Here is a 17,486-nt window from a genome sequence, read left to right on the forward strand (position 1 = left end):
TGAAGTGTCTCGTAAGCTTATCTGCATCGAGTGATACTTTAATAGTCGGAGACAGTTGTAAATACTGACAAGGGAACCTCACCATCGCACCCCCCTCAGATTTAGTTACAAGTTGGCACAGTGGATAGGCCTTGAAAAACTGAACACAGATCAATCGAGGAAACAGGAAGAAGTTGTGTGGAACTATGAAAAAAATAAGCAAAATATACAAACTGAGTAGTCCATGCGCAAGATAGGCAACATCAAGGATAATGTGAGCTCAGGAGCGCCGTGGTCCCTTGGTTAGCGTGAGCAACTGCGGAATGGGGGGGGGGGGGGGGGGTCCTAGATTCAAGTCTTCCCTCGAGTGAAAAGTTTAATTTTTTATTTTCAGACAATTATCAAATTCAGGCACTCACACATAATCAACTTCGCTCTCCAAAATTCCAGGACTTGTTCGGATATGCTCGAACATATGCAGGATTTGACGGTCTACACACGGAAAAATTTGAAAATATTAAAAACATATGTCTTGACAGAGCACAGGGAAAACTGTGCGACTGTGAATCCGTTGCATTCATTTGTTGCAGTTTATGTGACAAACTCTTATGTTTTCATCACTTTTTTGCGAGTGATTATCACGTCCGGAAGAAAACCTAAATCGGGCAAGGTAGAAGAATCTTTTTACCCATTCGCCAAGTGTACAATGTAGGTGGGTCGACAACATATTCCTGTCATGTGACGCACACGCCGTCACCAATGTCATATAGAATATATCGGACGTGTTTTCCTGTGGAGGAATCGGTTGACCTATGACCTTTCGATCAAATGTTTTCGGTTCCCATTGGAGAGGCACGTCCTTTCGTCTACTAATCGCACGGTTTTGCGGTGCGGTCGCAAAACACAGACACTAAACTTATTACAGTGAACAGAATCGTCAATGAACGAACGGACAAATCATAACTTTGCTGCGAAAATAAAGGAATTAAACTTTTCACTCGAGGGAAGACTTGAACCAAGGACCTCTCGTTCCGCAGCTGCTCACGCTAACCATTTTTTTACCAACTTTTTTTCTTTTTTTTTGTTTTTTTTTTCTTTTTTTTATTTATTTACTTTTTTAATTTTTTTTATATAGTGGGGCCTCGGGGGGCAAAGTGGGCGGGGGTCGAATTCGAGGCCTGGCCACAGTGTCCCCCCCACCACCTACGGCTCGGTGGTGCTTAGGGAAGTGGGAGAAACAGGAATCAACAGTAGTGGAAGGCGCTGTTATTTGTTTATTTGCATGTGTTTGTGTAAGATTCACTAATATCATGAAATTATGTGAACACATCGGCGAAAGAGAAAACAAATATAAATCCTGGTTAAAGAAAAAGAAAGGAAAAAGGAAAAGCAAAAAGAAATAAAACCCGCGCAATCTGCGACGCGCTCTCCGATCCGCGGAGGTCAGAAGTGGAATAGATCGTAGGCGGTTGAAACTCAGACACCGCCGGGGGAGGAGGGGTGGGTGCCCTCTGTGCCAGGCACCCCCCAACTCAGTGGAGGTCTAACAAAGACCGCTCGAAGATAGTTAGCAAATAATGTTCGGGAACGTGTCGTGTTTTCGAGAGCTGCACGGGCTGTTCGTAAATAGGTCCAGAAGTCGAGGCGTGATTTAGGTCCCTCATGAAAGAGATAAGCGACCGCCCACCCTTTGACCCACGTAATAGCGTGACATTTGGCGGCGGGAAAATGTCGGTCCTCCGGGTATAGAAACATTCGAGGTTCGATTGTGTCTGGTGGCACCCGGAGATAGCAGGCAATGATTTGCTGCACGAAGCGCCATACATCTTGCGATGAGGCGCATGTCAGACGGTGTTCGTCAGTGTCCAGTTGCTGGCAAAGGAGACAAAGAGGGGATTCTGACAAGCCAATGTTGTGCAGGCGCTGCTTCGTGGCAAATTTCCTGTTGACAATGTGATACCACAGTGCCCCGACGTCCATAGGGAGGAAGGGCTGGTGGACGGTAGTCCACACTATGGGCCACTGGATGGAGGGATGTTCGGTCTCCTTCACATTCCGGGGAACACAGCGCAGCAACAGGCTGTAAAAATCCTTAGTCCTAGGTGGGCGTGTATCTGGGAGACTGGTATGTATGTAACTGTAGTCGACGAAAAAGGTCGAAATGTGAGACAAATGAAGCACGATATGGCCGACAGACACCGGTGGTGCGGTGGAAGCAGGTAGGAGGACCTCAAGCAAGCTGCGTGTTAGAGATGTGCCCTGGCCCGTCCCCTGTTTTCTCATGGTACTCAAGTACAAGGCCGCAGCTCGCATACGGACATTGACGAGCCCGACGCCACCATACCGTGAGGGCAGGGTAAGTGTCTCATAACGGACTTTAAACATTGAACCAGCCGTGAGGTAATAGCCAAAAGCCGCCTGTAGGTTGCACCCAATTGCAGTGGGCAGAGGGAGAACTTGCGCGATGTGAACCAATTTTGATGCCACATAAAGATTAATAAAGGCAACCCGTTGAAGTGTGTCCTGGCGGCGCAAGAGGTTCTGGCGGACGTCGTTGCGGATGACGTGTAACAGGCGACGGAAATTCGTTGCCGCCGTGCGTGTGACCGTGGGGGTAAAGGTAATGCCCAGGTACCGGAAAGTCCGCACAAGCGGCAGGGGTGCCACTTCACCCTCCTGGAGGCCTCGTCCAATGTGCATTGCAGAAGATTCGGCGACATTCATGGCACTGCCAGCGGCAGCCCCATAACGCGTAATCAATTCGAGGACATCCCGAATCTCAGAGCCGGAGGGAATGAGGAGGAGGTGGTCGTCAGCATATGCCCGACAGCGGAAAGTGTGTCGGCGGAGGGCGGGGCCAGAGCGCTTGGTCGTCAAGCCCCCAATAAGGGGCTCAAGGGCAACGGCATACAGGAGGGTAGAGAGGGGGCACCCCTGCCGTATCGAACGGCAGACAGGTACCGGCCCTGCTAAACTTCCATTGACTTGGACACGTGAACTGGCACTGTCGTAAAGACGCCGGATGACGTCGAGAAACGGAGGGGGGATGCCCATTCGCGCTGCCACCGAAAACAGGAAACGATGGCGCACTTTATCGAAGGCGCTGTCGAAGTCTATAGCGACGACCGCTGCCCAGAGTCTGCCGGCCGCCGCTATCGCAATTAAGTCGCGGCATTCCCCTGTGGCAGTCTGTATGTTAACCTGTCCTCCAGGCGTCGTTTGCTCTGGCGAGAGGATATGAGGGAATGTTGTTCGGAGCCGCATTGTCAGTAAGCGCGCGAAAATCTTGTAATCGGCATTGAGTAGAGTGAGCGGTCTGTAACTCGTGACCGTCGAACCACGGGCTGGTTTGTGGACTGGTATGATGATGCCCTCAGCAAAGGCGGGTGGGATTGCTTGGTCAGATGCCATCAGTTCTAGATACACAGTCGTCCACCGTGGTGCCATGAGGTCCCGAAACGTACGGTAAAACTCAATCGGTAAGCCGTCAATGCCGGGCGATCTGTTGACAGCAGCCTTGGCGATTGCGTCGTTGACTTCGTCTAGCGTGACCGCCACTGTCAAAGGATCCGCCTCCGTGTGGGGGAGGGTGCGCGTGACGTAATGCAAAATGGAGTCGTCTGCTGCAGTTTCAGCGACTTCTTCACCATAAGTACGACGGTAGTGCTCGACGAAAGCGTGGACGATGTCATTCTGAGTGGTCACCCGCGTTCCACGAGCCGTGGTCAGAGTGCTGACGATCTGCCGACGACGCCTTCGTTTGTCGAACACTGTATCGTGCACGGATGGAATTTCTAAACCCGCGTGATCGTGGCGCCGCGTCCGTATCACGACCCCTTGCAGTTTCCGGCGTGCCAGCGCAATTATCTTCGCCTTAGTTCTTTGCCGTTCCAACTGGTTGTCCGGGGTTGGCGGTTGAGCGTCCATATCTCGGAGAATCGCGTAATAGAAGTCAACAGTGGTGCGATGCCAGTCGGCCATGTCCTTCCCGTATCTCATCAGTGTCCTCCGGATCGCCGGCTTGGCGCAGTCCAACCACCATGTCAATGTCGAGTGGTAGCGGGGAAGGCGTCGTTCGCAGGCTGTCCACGTTTCAGTGACTTGCTGGCGACGCGCCAGGTCATGCAAGTGTGAGGTATTGAGTCTCCATGGCGCACGGCTGCGCCATACTGATTGCGGCGGAAGGAGGACCGTACAGATGTAAGCGCAATGGTCGGAAAAGGCCAGCGGCCGGCGTTCGGCGCCCCGTATCGCAGATCTAAGAGTTTGTGAGACATATATCCTGTCTAGTCGGCTTGCGGAATGACTTGTAAGAAAGGTATGGCCAGAAAGGTCGCCGTGGTGAACTTCCCAGGTATCGTGAAGCAGGAGGTCTCGCACCACTATACGTATCTCCTCGCATGTAGTATAGTGGGGAATCTGATCTTTAGGATGCAGAACGCAGTTAAAATCACCTGCTAGTAGGCAATGGTCATAACGCCCTAAAAACAGGGGAGCGATTTCCTCGGAATAAAACTGGGCTCTTTCATGCCGTCGGTCGGTGCCTGAGGGAGCGTAGACATTAATGATGCGTGTCCCCATGGCAGTGAGTGCCAAGCCCCGAGCTGATGGGAGGAAGGCGACATCGGTCACAGAAATCCCGTGGCGGACGTAGATGGCCACCCCGCGGCCCATGAGATCACTCGCAGAGGCGTGGGCGGTATAGCCATTGATATCCGGGAGACTAGCCAAGTGAACTTCCTGCAGAAGGGCGAAATCAATATCCGAAGCCCAGAACATCTCCTGCATAAGGCGGATTTTCACCCTGGAGCGGATGTTGTTGGTGTTGATGGTTCCTATCTGGTAGGCCTGGTGTCGGATTGCTGGAGGCTGGTCCACTCCGCCGTCCGCGCAAGGGTGTGGGCGTCGCAGTGAAAGTTATCCCGCCGGCCCGCAGGGGAGTCTGGCCAGAGTACGCTTAGTGGTGCGGCCGTGACGGCGCAGGGTCCCGTAACGGCTCCTGCTCCTTGACGTGGAAGCGGAAACTGGTGTATCGTCCATTTTGTCCGCAGAAGATGTTGTAATTGTGCGTGGTGTAGTGTAGCCTGTGAGGCGTTCATGATTGAGTTCAGCGTCAGCACGGGGCGCAGGCACACCGATAGATGTCTCCGCGCTCATTACGTCTTCGTCAGCAGTAGCGGGTTCTGAGGCCTCGTGCTGGTCGACGGTTACGTCCTCCTCGACTTGTAACGTCTCCTCTCGGCCGGAAACTGTGCGACGTCTTCGCTTGCGACGTTTCGGAGAACGTTGTTTCCTTGTGCGACCCTCCGTGTCCCCCGACGGAAGGGCGTCGCGTCGTTCTGGCAGAAAGGCCGCTGTAGGAACGGCGAGCGAGTCGATCTCCACCGTGTTTCCGAGGCCAGGGTCAGCGTCGGGTTGCGCCGGCAGCTTCGGAGCGGCGTCGATGGCCGGCCGAGGCGCTCTCCGTCCGTGTCTGGTCGGGCTCGTCGCTGGTGTCGTTTGTGGCGACCGGGCGACGTTGCGAAGCGCTAGGAGAAGCTACAGCAGCGGCGTACGTCACCGGTAGCACTGTACGTTGCGACATGGGCAGCTGCAAGTTGCGTAATACGCCGTTGTAGGCATTCGGATCTAAGGTGGCCTTCTTTGCCGCACCCGGAACAGGTCCGAGGCTGGCCGTCGTATATAATTATTGCACGGCATCCGCCGATCTGTAAATAGGACGGGACGTGGCTTCGGAGATCGATGGTGACCCGTCGGACCCCGTTTAGGACAGGGTACGTCCGAAACTGTGTCCACTTCTCCGCAGTGTGGCCGTGGACTGTGCCGTATGGGCGTAGTGCCGCGACGACTTCCTCAGCAGGAAGTTCGAATGGCAACTCGAAAATACGTATCGTTCGCATACCTAAGCCTGCGTGGTCGACGGTTACCTCCCCCACACTGCCATCAGCGTGACAGACGCGGAGCCCCTGTTTGGTCTCACGTAGTATGCGTTCGCACGCCGCGTCGTTGATGATTTTCACATAGACCGTGCTGCTCACGATGGACAAATGTATGCCGATAATATCGGTCGCCGGGATCTGCACTTCCTCTCGCAGAAAACGCTCCACCTCGAGTGCTTTGGGTCGGGCATAATCGTTGCACAAAGTAAATCGGAGTGTAGATTTACGGTAACGGTTCGCCATGGATCGTACAAGGTAAGCCGGCCCTTAAGCAACGGCCGTCAGAATGTAAACAAGGCGAGCTGGCGCGCCGCACGTACGCGTCCGCTCTGTTGCCCTGCCGAAGGCAGACTGCCAGACCACGGCGCTCCTGATCTCACGCTATCCTCGATGTTGCCTATATTGCGCATGGACTACCCAATTTGTATATTTTGCTTATTTTTTCATACTTCCACACAACTTCTTCCTGTTTTCTCGATTGATCTGTGTTCAGTTTTTCAAGGTCTATACTCTGTGCCAACTTGTAACTAAATCTGAGGGGGGTGCGATGTGGAGGTTCACTTGTGAGGACATTCCTACGGAAATGGATTGTACGAATTACCTAAATATTCGTATCCATATTGTAATAAAGTGAAGTAATATTTTACAAGTTACATTTCCACCCAGTCTCCTCCTGGATTGCACGTATGAATACGCGGTTGTGCTGGCAGAATATACATAATTTAGGGAAAAAGCTAACGAATCGACAAACAGTGGAGATATCGAGTCGTCGTCAGACACAGAAACTGGACTGAAAACTGTGCCCGCTTCTGGACGAGTCCTTTTTCTGGCCCAGACTGCACGGGTACAATGTGCTGAGCACACACACAGACCAGTGTGAGGAGGGATCACTGAACAGGTGCGTAAAACATCACCGGGGTCGGTCTGTCGTAGAATTTTGGTACTCGTTTTATGCTTTTGTATTAATAATGTTTCTAAAAGCGAGAAGATTAGGGTTTAACGTCCCGTCGACAGTGTGGTCGTTGTTGTTGTTGTTGTGGTCTTCAGTCCTCAGACCGGTTTGATGCAGCTCTCCATGCTACTCTATCCTGTGCAAGCTTCTTCATCTCCCAGTACCTGCTGCAGCCTACATCCTTCTGAATCTGCTTAGTGTATTCATCTCTTGGTCTCCCTCCACCATTTTTACCCTCCACGCTGCCCTCCAATGCTAAATTGGTGATCCCTTGATGCCTCAGAACATGTCCTACCAACCGGTCCCTTCTTCTAGTCAAGTTGTGCCACAAATTTCTCTTTTCCCCAATTATATTCAGTACCTCCTCATTAGTTACGTGATCTACCCATCTAATCTTCAGCATTCTTCTGTAGCACCACATTTCGAAAGCTTCTATTCTCTTCTTGTCCAAACTAGTTATCGTCCATGTTTCACTTCCATACATGCCTACGCTCCATACAAATACTTTCAGAAACGACTTCCTGACACTTAAATCTATACTCGATGTTAACAAATTTCTCTTCTTCAGAAACGCTTTCCTTGCCATTGCCAGTCTACATTTTATATCCTCTCTACTTCGACCATCATCAGTTATTTTACTCCCTAAATAGCAAAACTCCTTTACTACTTTAAGTGTCTCATTTCCTAATCTAATTCCCTCAGCATCACCCGACTTAATTTGACTACATTCCATTATCCTCGTTTTGCTTTTGTTGATGTTCATCTCATATCCTCCTTTCAAGACACTGTCCATTCCGTTCAACTGCTCTTCCAAGTCCTTTGTTGTCTCTGACAGAATTACAATGTCATCGGCGAACCTCAAAGTTTTTACTTCTTCTCCATGAATTTTAATACCTACTCCCAATTTTTCTTTTGTTTCCTTTACTGCTTGCTCAATATACAGATTGAATAACATCGGGGAGAGGCTACAACCCTGTCTCACTCCTTTCCCAACCACTGCTTCCCTTTCATGCCCCTCGACTCTTATAACTGCCATCTGATTTCTGTACAAATTGTAAATAGCCTTTCGCTCCCTGTATTTTATACCTGCCACCTTCAGAATTCGAAAGAGAGTATCCCAGTTAACATTGTCAAAAGCTTTCTCTAAGTCTACAAATGTTAGAAACGTGGGGTTTGCCTTTTCTTAATCTTTCTTCTAAGATAAGTCGTAAGGTTAGTATTGCATCACGTGTCCCAACATATCCGCGGAATCCAAACTGATCTTCCCCGAGGTCGGCTTCTACCAGTTTTTCCATTCGTCTGTAAATAATTCGCGTTAGTATTTTGCAGCCGTGACTTATTAAACTGATAGTTCGGTAATTTTCACATCTGTCAACACCTGCTTTCTTTGGGATTGGAATTATTATATTCTTCTTGAAGTCTGAGGGTATTTCGCCTGTCTCATACATCTTGCTCACCAGATGGTAGAGTTCTGTCATGACTGGCTCTCCCAAGGCCATCAGTAGTTCTAATGGAATGTTGTCTACTCCCGTGGCCTTGTTTCGACTCAGGTCTTTCAGTGCTCTGTCAAACTCTTCACGCAGTATCTTATCTCCCATTTCGTCATCATCTACATCCTCTTCCATTTCCATAATATTGTCCTCAAGTACATCGCCCTTGTATAAACCCTCTATATACTCCTTCCACCTTTCTGCCTTCCCTTCTTTGCTTAGAACTGGGTTGCCATCTGAGCTCTTGATATTCATACAAGTGGTTCTCTTCTCTCCAAAGGTCTCTTTAATTTTCCTGTAGGCAGTATCTATCTTACCCCTAGTGAGACAAGCCTCTACATCCTTACATTTGTCCTCTAGCCATGCCTGCTTAGCCATTTTGCACTTCCTGTCGATCTCATTTTTGAGACGTTTGTATTCCTTTTTGCCTGCTTCATTTACTGCATTTTTATATTTTCTCCTTTCATCAATTAAATTCAATATTTCTTCTGTTACCCAAGGATTTCTATTAGCCCCCGCCTTTTTACCTACTTGATCGTCTGCTGCTTTCACTACTTCATCTCTCAGAGCTACCCATTCTTCTTCTATTGTATTTCTTTCCCCCATTCCTGTCAATTGTTCCCTTATGCTCTCCCTGAAACTCTCTACAATCTCTGGTTCTTTCAGTTCATCCAGGTCCCATCTCCTTAGATTCCCACCTTTTTGCAGTTTCTTCAGTTTCAATCTGCAGTTCATAACCAATAGATTGTGGACAGAATCCACATCTGCCCCTGGAAATGTCTTACAATTTAAAACCTGGTTCCTAAATCTCTGTCTTACCATTATATGATCTGTCTGATACCTTTTAGTATCTCCAGGATTCTTCCAGGCATACAACCTTCTTTTATGATTCTTTAACCAAGTGTTAGCTATGATCAAGTTATGCTCTGTGCAAAATTCTACCAGACGGCTTCCTCTTTCATTTCTCTCCCCCAATCCATATTCACCCTCTGTGTTTCCTTCTCTCCCTTTTCCTAGTCTCGAATTCCAGTCACCCATGACTATTAAATTTTCGTCTCCCTTCACTACCTGAATAATTTCTTTTATCTCGTCATACATTTCATCTATTTCTTCATCATCTGCAGAGCTAGTTGGCATATAAACTTGTACTACTGCAGTAGGCATGGGCTTTGTGTCTATCTTGGCCACAATAATGCGTTCACTATGCTGTTTGTAGTAGCTAACCCGCACTCCTATTTTTTTATTCATTATTAAACCTACTCCTGCATGACCCCTATTTGATTTTGTGTTTATAACCCTGTAGTCACCTGACCAGAAGTCTTGTTCCTCCTGCCTCCCAACTTCACTAATTCCCACTATATCTAACTTTAACCTATCCATTGCCCTTTTTAAATTTTCTAACCTACCTGCCCGATTAAGGGATCTGACATTCCACGCTCCAATCCGTAGAACGCCAGTTTTCTTTCTCCTGATAACGACGTCCTCTTGAGTAGTCCTCGCCCGGAGATCCGAATGGGGGACTCTTTTACCTCCGGAATATTTTACCCGAGAGGACGCCATCATCATTTAATCATACAGTAAAGCTGCATGTCCTCGGGAAAAATTACGGCTGTAGTTTCCCCTTGCTTTCAGCTGTTTGCAGTACCAGCACAGCAAGGCCGTTTTGGTTAATGTTACAAGGCCAGATCAGTCAATCATCCAGACTGTTAGAGATGGAAAATACGGGGCCACCGAACATTTACAAAGAGGGTCAGGATGTAGTGTGACAGGTTTGTTTAATCCGTGTAAGCCTACACAGAAATGCTGAAACCCTGAACTAGTAGATGCTCGAATGTGGATGCCGACTATCCCACAAGAGCCTACTGACAAAAGTTCGAAAACCAGTGTCGAGTTAAGAGTCTAGAGATATACGACAGCCTCTTATGTACCACTCCTGCGGGACTGGGAAAACAGATTAGATTACTTACAGTGGACACAGAGACATCTAATAGGCATTCTTTCCGGCACTGAGTGGAGCCGAAAAAATTCTACGATGCGTTCGAAGCTACGTACCCCGTGACGAGCACTTCACAGTGGTTTGCAGAGTGTAGTTGTAGACATAGATTAATATATAACACGAACGGCAGGAGTCCCGACACAGTTCCTGTGGAACATTCACAGGCACTTATAGTACTTATATCAATGTCTCTCCATTCGAGATGACGTGCCGCATCCTTCCTACCGAGAAACTCTCAACCGAGTTACAAATTTCTTTTAACGCCAAACGACTGAACTCTAATTAACGAGTGCCGGTGCGGTTCCCGAGTGAAACGTGTAACACGACAAAGTGAGAATCCCCCCTCACGACGCATTCGGCAGGCGACGGTTCAATCCCGCGTCCGGCCATCCTGATTTAGGTTTTCCGTGATTTACCTAAATGCCGGGATGGTTCCTTTGAAAGGGCACGGCCGATTTCCATCTCCGTCCTTCCCTATTCCAATGAGACCGATGACCTCGCTGTCTGGTCTCCTACCCAAGAAAAACCAATCCAAACAATCCCCCCTCCCGAACCGGCCGCGTGTAGGAACGCAAATGTCTACACCGCCACGGGGCTTCCGAAAAGAGAAAGATACTTAAAAACTGATAATGCAGCATCCTGCCTCTAGCATGTCAACATCAAGTCACACGTTCTCCCCCGAGCCCGTTACCAGTGAAGGTTCGGTTTGAACAACTTCGTACGTTGTTGTGCACATACTGTAACTGTATCGCTCAGGTTATCGTCGCTGTACTCCGTGTTCCTTTGTTTGTTGTGATGTCGGTCAAGGCTCAGCTCATTTCTCCACTCTCTGTTATTAGAACATATCTCATAGTTAATATTTAACCAGGTTTTTAAATCTGAGGATCCCCCGCAAGTAAGTACCGGGTGATCAGAAAGTCAGTATAAATTTGAAAACTGAATAAATCACGGAATAATGTAGATAGAGGGGTACAAATTGACACACATGCTTCGAATGACATGGGGTTTTACTAGAACCAAAAAAATACAAAAGTTCAATAATGTCCGACAGAAGGCGCTTCATTTGATCAGAGTAGCAATAATTAGCATAACAAAGTAAGACAACGCAAAGTAAATGCTCAATATGTCCTCCATCATTCCTCAACAATAGCTGTAGTGGAGGAATAATGTTGTAGAACAGCACTGTAAAGCATGTCCGGAGTTATGGTGGGGCATTGGCGTTGGATGTTGTCTTTCAGCATCCCTAGAGATGTCGGTCGGTCACGATTCACTTGCGACTTCAGGTAACCCCAAAGCCAATAATCGGACGGACTGAGGTCTGGGGACCTGGGAGGCCAAGCATGACGAAAGTGGCGGCTGAGCACACGATCATCACCAAACGACGCACGCAAGAGATCTTTCACGCGCCATCTGACGGGCATTTTGTGAACTTTGTTTTTTTTTTTGTTCTAATTAAACGCCATGTCATTCCAAGCATGTGTGTCAATTTTTCATGTCCATTATAATTATCCGGGCTGTTACGCCGTGGTCGGTTGATGAATTCTGTGTCAATTCCCAACGTTTCGTCTCCGTCTGCGGGAGACATCTTCAAGGGGATCCGTAGCTCGATGGAGGGTCCAACACACCCACTGGCTCGCTACTGACTGCCGCTAAATTCTGTGTCCGCGCCGCGGCGTGACGTCAGTGCAATTGGCCGCTGTCTGCTGCCGTCGATCGCCATTGCCATCACCCAGTAGTGGACGAGTGGTACACATCTTCTTCAACACCGGCATCCATATACCGTTTAATTTCACGCCCTCCTCCTTTCGGTTGAAATTATTGGAGTGTTTAGCGATTTCGATTGCCTCCCTGTAGAGCCTTTCGTAATATCCGTTGTGGCCACTAGTACTTGGGTCTCCTCGAAACGAATATTGTGGTTCCCTGGCTGGAAAGCATGCTCCGCAACAGGTGATCGTTCCGTTTCTCCTCTTCTACAATTGCCCTTGTGCTCTTCCAGACGTTTTGAAACCGCTCTTTTAGTGGTACCCACATAAACATCACCACAGCTGCACGGGATCCTATACACTCCAGCTTTTTCTAAAGGTTTGCGAGCGTCCCTGGCAGGCTTATCGTATCCCTGTATCTTCCTGGTGGGCTTGTAAATCACGGTAATATTTCGCTTCGTCAAGATCCTCCCTATTCTTTCCGTTACATTTTTAACAAACGGCAGGAAAACCTTAGATTTTGCAGCATCCTGTACGTCACTACGATTTCTGCGTGGCTGCCTCAACGCACGTGTTAAAGAAGATCTGTACCATCCGTCCACTACTGGGTGATGGCAACGGCGATCGACGGCGACGGACAGCGGCCAATTGCACTGACGTTTTCAAAACACGTGACGTCACGCCGCGGCGTGGGAGCGCGCGGACACGGAATTTAGCGGCAGTCAGTAGCGAGCAGCGGGTGTGTTGGACCTTCCATCGAGCTACGGACCCCCTTGAAGAGGTCTCCCGCAGTCGGAGACGAAACGTTGGGAATTGAGACAAAATTCATCAACCGACCAAGCCATAACAGCCCGGATAATTATAATGGACATGATATTTCCGGCCGTGAAAGTGTACATTTTAGTGTCAATTTTTACCTCTCTATCTACATTATTCCGCGGATTATTAAGTTTTCAAATTTACACTGACTTTTTGATCACCCTGTAGGTAGAAAGTCAACGCTTTTCACAGGACTGAGCAGGAAGTTAATTTAAAGCCCCAGCAGCATATTAATCTTGCTGTAGTGTAGCGGGACTTTGAATTTCGCCGCGCTACACTCGTTCCCTCAGATATAAATTATACCGTCGCAGCTGTATGAGCGCTCGACGGCAGAGAAAATACTAAAATTGTAACTCTTTTTTTGTTTTCTATTCGTCTATTGTCGCTCTTTAGAGCCGAAGCTTAATTCAGACTTTTTAGCTAGACTTATTAATGTGTAGACGTATTGTGTAAGTTGTTATGAAATTCGTAGGATGGAAGTAGCAACGTAAAATAAATTGCATTCAGTATCAAGACGATTTTAATTTGTATAAAATAGTGATTTCCGGACGATTGTAACATTTCGGAGCAGATTTTTGAAGACCTGGACGCCGCACGAAAGAAAACACGTTAACACGGTAAAGGATGAACTCTTATCCACACCATTTCCCCCTGTTAATAACATTTTGTTATTCTCTGTTCTCTGTCAAATAATTATTGTAGAGGAAATTGGTTTGACTTTTGCTCAGAAACGCCACAAGGACCACCCCGACAACAGCTTTTCCGAATCACGAAGTCCGACGACTTTTCTGTAATACGAAGTCCGATTTGCATTTCATTCTTTCCCTTTTTTTAAATGATGACTAACTGACAACCTCAGCTGCCGACAGGCGCTGTTGATATACCTCGATGTGGACAGATGAAAATGTGTGCCCCGACCGGGACTCGAACCCGGGATCTCCTGCTTACATGGCAGACGCTCTATCCATCTGAGCCACCGAGGACACAGGTGAATAGCGCGACTGCAGGGACTTATCCCTTGCACGCTTCCCGTGAGACTCACATTCCCGACTGTCCACAATTCTACATATGTAATGTACCTTATAGACACTTGCCCACCCACTCATTACTCGCGCACGCTTTGGCGATTCCCGTAAGAGTTTGGACAACCTGTGCGCATTCGCACAGATGAAGATCAATGGCTGGGTAGCCCTTAACTATATATATGAAGAGAGTAACTGTTCTCGAAAGAATACTGTTGATGACCGTGCAGGTTTTCCCTGGATAAAAGCTGCACGGTCATCAACAGTATTTTGTTCTTTAGAGAACAGTTACTCTCTTCATATATATAAAACTTTCCCTTTTGACGGTCATTAACGATTTTTAAAACCCACTTTTTATTCACCATTTCTTCCCGCATTTTCAACCTTTTCTTCTCTTCTTTTTCTTTTTTTATTAACCACTACAGCTGGCGACCGTGACAGGACTCGAACCTGCACTAAACAATCACTCACTTTTGTATAATTGAGAAGAAACAGGAACTGCCTTTTCTCATTTTTGAACTGAGAAGGAAGTTAATTTAAAGCCCCGGCGGCATGTTAATCTCGCTGTAGACCGGCACGAGCTGTTTGTAAACTACCACCCGGGGGTGGCTGCCAACTGCAGGCGGCGATACACACAGGTGAGGAGAACCTCCGTGCAAGAGACAGCAGAGGGGAAGAAGACGGCAGCCGCCGGTCAGGCGGTGCACCTCCGGTACCTGCGTGGGCGTGGAAGGCGGGTCGTGCGGCGTGAGCGCGCCGCCGTCGGCGTCTGCGGCGGCGGCGACGGCGCCGTTGGTGGCGGGCGGCTGGCGGAAGGCGGCCTCCACGGACAGGGACAGGGAGAGGTCGCAACCCGAGGGCAGCTCCTCGCAGCCCAGCTCGCTGAGAGCGCCGCGGATCATCTCCAGCTGCCGCTGCAGCCGCCGCTCCACGCACTGCACCTCCACCAGCTCCCTGTATGTGCGCAACACTCTCACATCTCACTCCAGGTTCATTTTGTCATCTAACAAAATACAAGTGATGTTGTTATTCAATTTAAAAGCTGGAGTTTGACATTTCGCTTACTGTTTTATCAATCACAATTGGCGTAAGAATCGTGGATTGACCATTGTCATAAAATATTGCACTACGAAAGGTGAACAGTTTTTACTTGCAGTTTCGGGGTCTAGTGAAGCAAGGGATACAACCCGTCGGCTTTGACCAATGACGTCATATATTAGTCAGAGATAGTAATGTCTTCACTTCGAGGCATAGATAATAAAGCAGTTTTGTGTTCCGGATAAGCGCTATCATCGTACATTAAAATAATTATTCGTAATGATATTGAGGTAATTTGGAGTATTACTTTGTTATTGTAGAATAATTTTCGTTTATAGGAATGGATTTGTCTGTTTGTGGGTATGTAATTTTCGTTATTGTCTGTCTATGTGGCCTTCGGTTATTCCTCGATATTTTTGTGTGGTAAGTTCACTTTTCCATTTGCTTCTTTCACTGTATTCCACTAATTTGACGTATTTCACTGTTCTATTCCACCAATATGTGTATTTTCGTGTTGTGAATTACGTAATAGAAACTTCTCGGCTGTCGATCTTCTTTCGTTTCCCAGCACTAGTATCAGTACGACATTTTCGAATGTGTACTTGCTATAGTACAGGCGAAACCCCCGACACAACTACAACTTGTATCCCGTCCTTCACTTCGCCTTTACACTGACGACACAACTAAAATTTGTATCCCGTCCTTCACTTCTCCTTCACACTGACACTATATGTGTCAAAAGATACAAAGGTTGCATGTAGGTATATAGCTCAAGTAACGAATGGGATACTAGTAGCGTCCAAGGCAACAAGAAAACTGTACCCCTTAGTGAAGTACGGGATACAAATTGTACATGTGTCGTCTTCTTGTCTCCGTGTAGTTCAATTGAGATACAGGTTGCAAATGTAACTTATGTCTATTTCCACCTTTTCGTTACCAGTGTACATATATAGAGGTCAACGAAAGTCTGGTATACATATATACATACGTAGGTCCTTCTGTCATCAGTAGTACTGATACGTACGTAAGAAAAGACTGTTAGTAATAGCGGAGACGAAATAAACAACACATCTACAATTTGTATCCCGTGTTCCACTTAGGGATTACTGAAGCGGAGAATACATCGTTCAAGTGAATAACAGGACAGTAATGCTAGTGAAAACGAAGAAATCGACTTACGACAAACTCCTATTCCGTACTGTACTTACGCAACACACTTCGAATGAGCTTTTAATTTGTATCGGGTGTTTCATTTACGGTTTAGTGAAGCAGGGGACACAAAGTTCAAGTGAACAACAGGACAGCAATGCTAGTCGAAACTAAGAAATCGACGCACGCTGAACTTGTATTCCGTACTCCAATTAAGCAATACAGTTCGAAAGAGTTTCGAGACACAACTGACATACATGTAACGTGATGTATTCTTTGCTAGCAATATTTTTCATTCATTTCTTTCCATTCTATTTTGCGGAGAAATACTAAGATACAAACACGCGATATCGTTAACGTGAAAATGCTACTGGCCCTTATATATGTGAAGTACAGTTTTCCTCTCTTGCATTCCTTTCTTGCTGAACATTCTTCTCAGCTCTTTCATCTTCGCAATACATGCTCTCTGGCCAGGTCTGACGTCATTGGTCAAAGCCGACGGGTTGTATCCCCTGCTAAACTAGACCCGTTTCATTTTGTGATGTAACAAAATAAAAGTGATGTTGTTATTCAATTGAAAATTTGACATTTCGCTTACTGTTTTATCAATCACAATTGGCGTAAGAATCGTGGATTGTCATAAAATATTGCACTATGAAATGTCAATAGTTTTTACTTGCAGTTTCGCGTGGCTTGAGGCAGTCACAATTAGCGTGCTATTGATTAAGAAATTGCGTTATCGTCTTCCTAATTACTTCATGATCGTAGATACGATCATACCCGGTCGTGAAGTTATTGTTATGAGAAAACAATTTCCTAAGGGACCAGAAAGTTCTTAAGGGCGCAAAAACAACTGTAACATCACACAAAAGGGGAATTCAATATTAAAGCTCATGCGAGAAGACGATAAAACAGTTTTCTTTTTGTCAATGTAACACGCACATTGGACTGCTGATCTTGGTGTCTGTAATCTTAGGAAATTGCATAACTAAAATGAAAATAGTACTGAGGAGATAATAGGAATGAGCACTGCTAAATGATTCAGTATTCCCAGAACAGATATTTATTATAACTAAAACATATATCGTACCTTAAGCTTAGTACTACAATGACGGTAGATTTTTATGTCCGTTTCGTGTCCATTGAGCGCTCTTTTATATAGCCATTCTCTTTTTGAGTCACCCATGCGTCGTCACGAAAACTTATAACAGTTCTTCTTTTTACACTTCACTCAAACTTAGACATAACACGTTTTTATACATTTAGTAAACATTAGATCAGACTGCCACAAATCTACATCCGTCTTACTTGTGAAAAACAGTACAAGTCTTTAGCGCTCAAGGCTTCATTTGTTCTCCAGCGAACAAAATAGTGAAGCATCGCATATCCATCCGTATTC

General features: G+C 47.0%; 1 protein-coding gene and 1 non-coding gene across 2 annotated transcripts in view; both read right to left on the reverse strand.

Annotated features, from left to right (window-relative positions):
• LOC124552657 (tyrosine-protein kinase Fer-like) overlaps positions 1–17,486 on the reverse strand; it is a 627,186-nt gene that overhangs the window by 119,508 nt on the left and 490,192 nt on the right. Inside the window, exon 6 of the mRNA XM_047126982.1 lies at positions 14,617–14,854. Within this exon, the coding sequence (XP_046982938.1) occupies positions 14,617–14,854 (238 nt within the window). The remainder of the gene's footprint in view (positions 1–14,616; positions 14,855–17,486) is intronic.
• On the reverse strand, positions 13,788–13,861 carry Trnat-ugu. Its single transcript has one exon. It is a non-coding gene; the product is annotated as a tRNA-Thr (tRNA).

Source organism: Schistocerca americana, chromosome 10, assembly GCF_021461395.2.
Source record: "Schistocerca americana isolate TAMUIC-IGC-003095 chromosome 10, iqSchAmer2.1, whole genome shotgun sequence".
Lineage (NCBI taxonomy): Eukaryota > Metazoa > Arthropoda > Insecta > Orthoptera > Acrididae > Schistocerca > Schistocerca americana.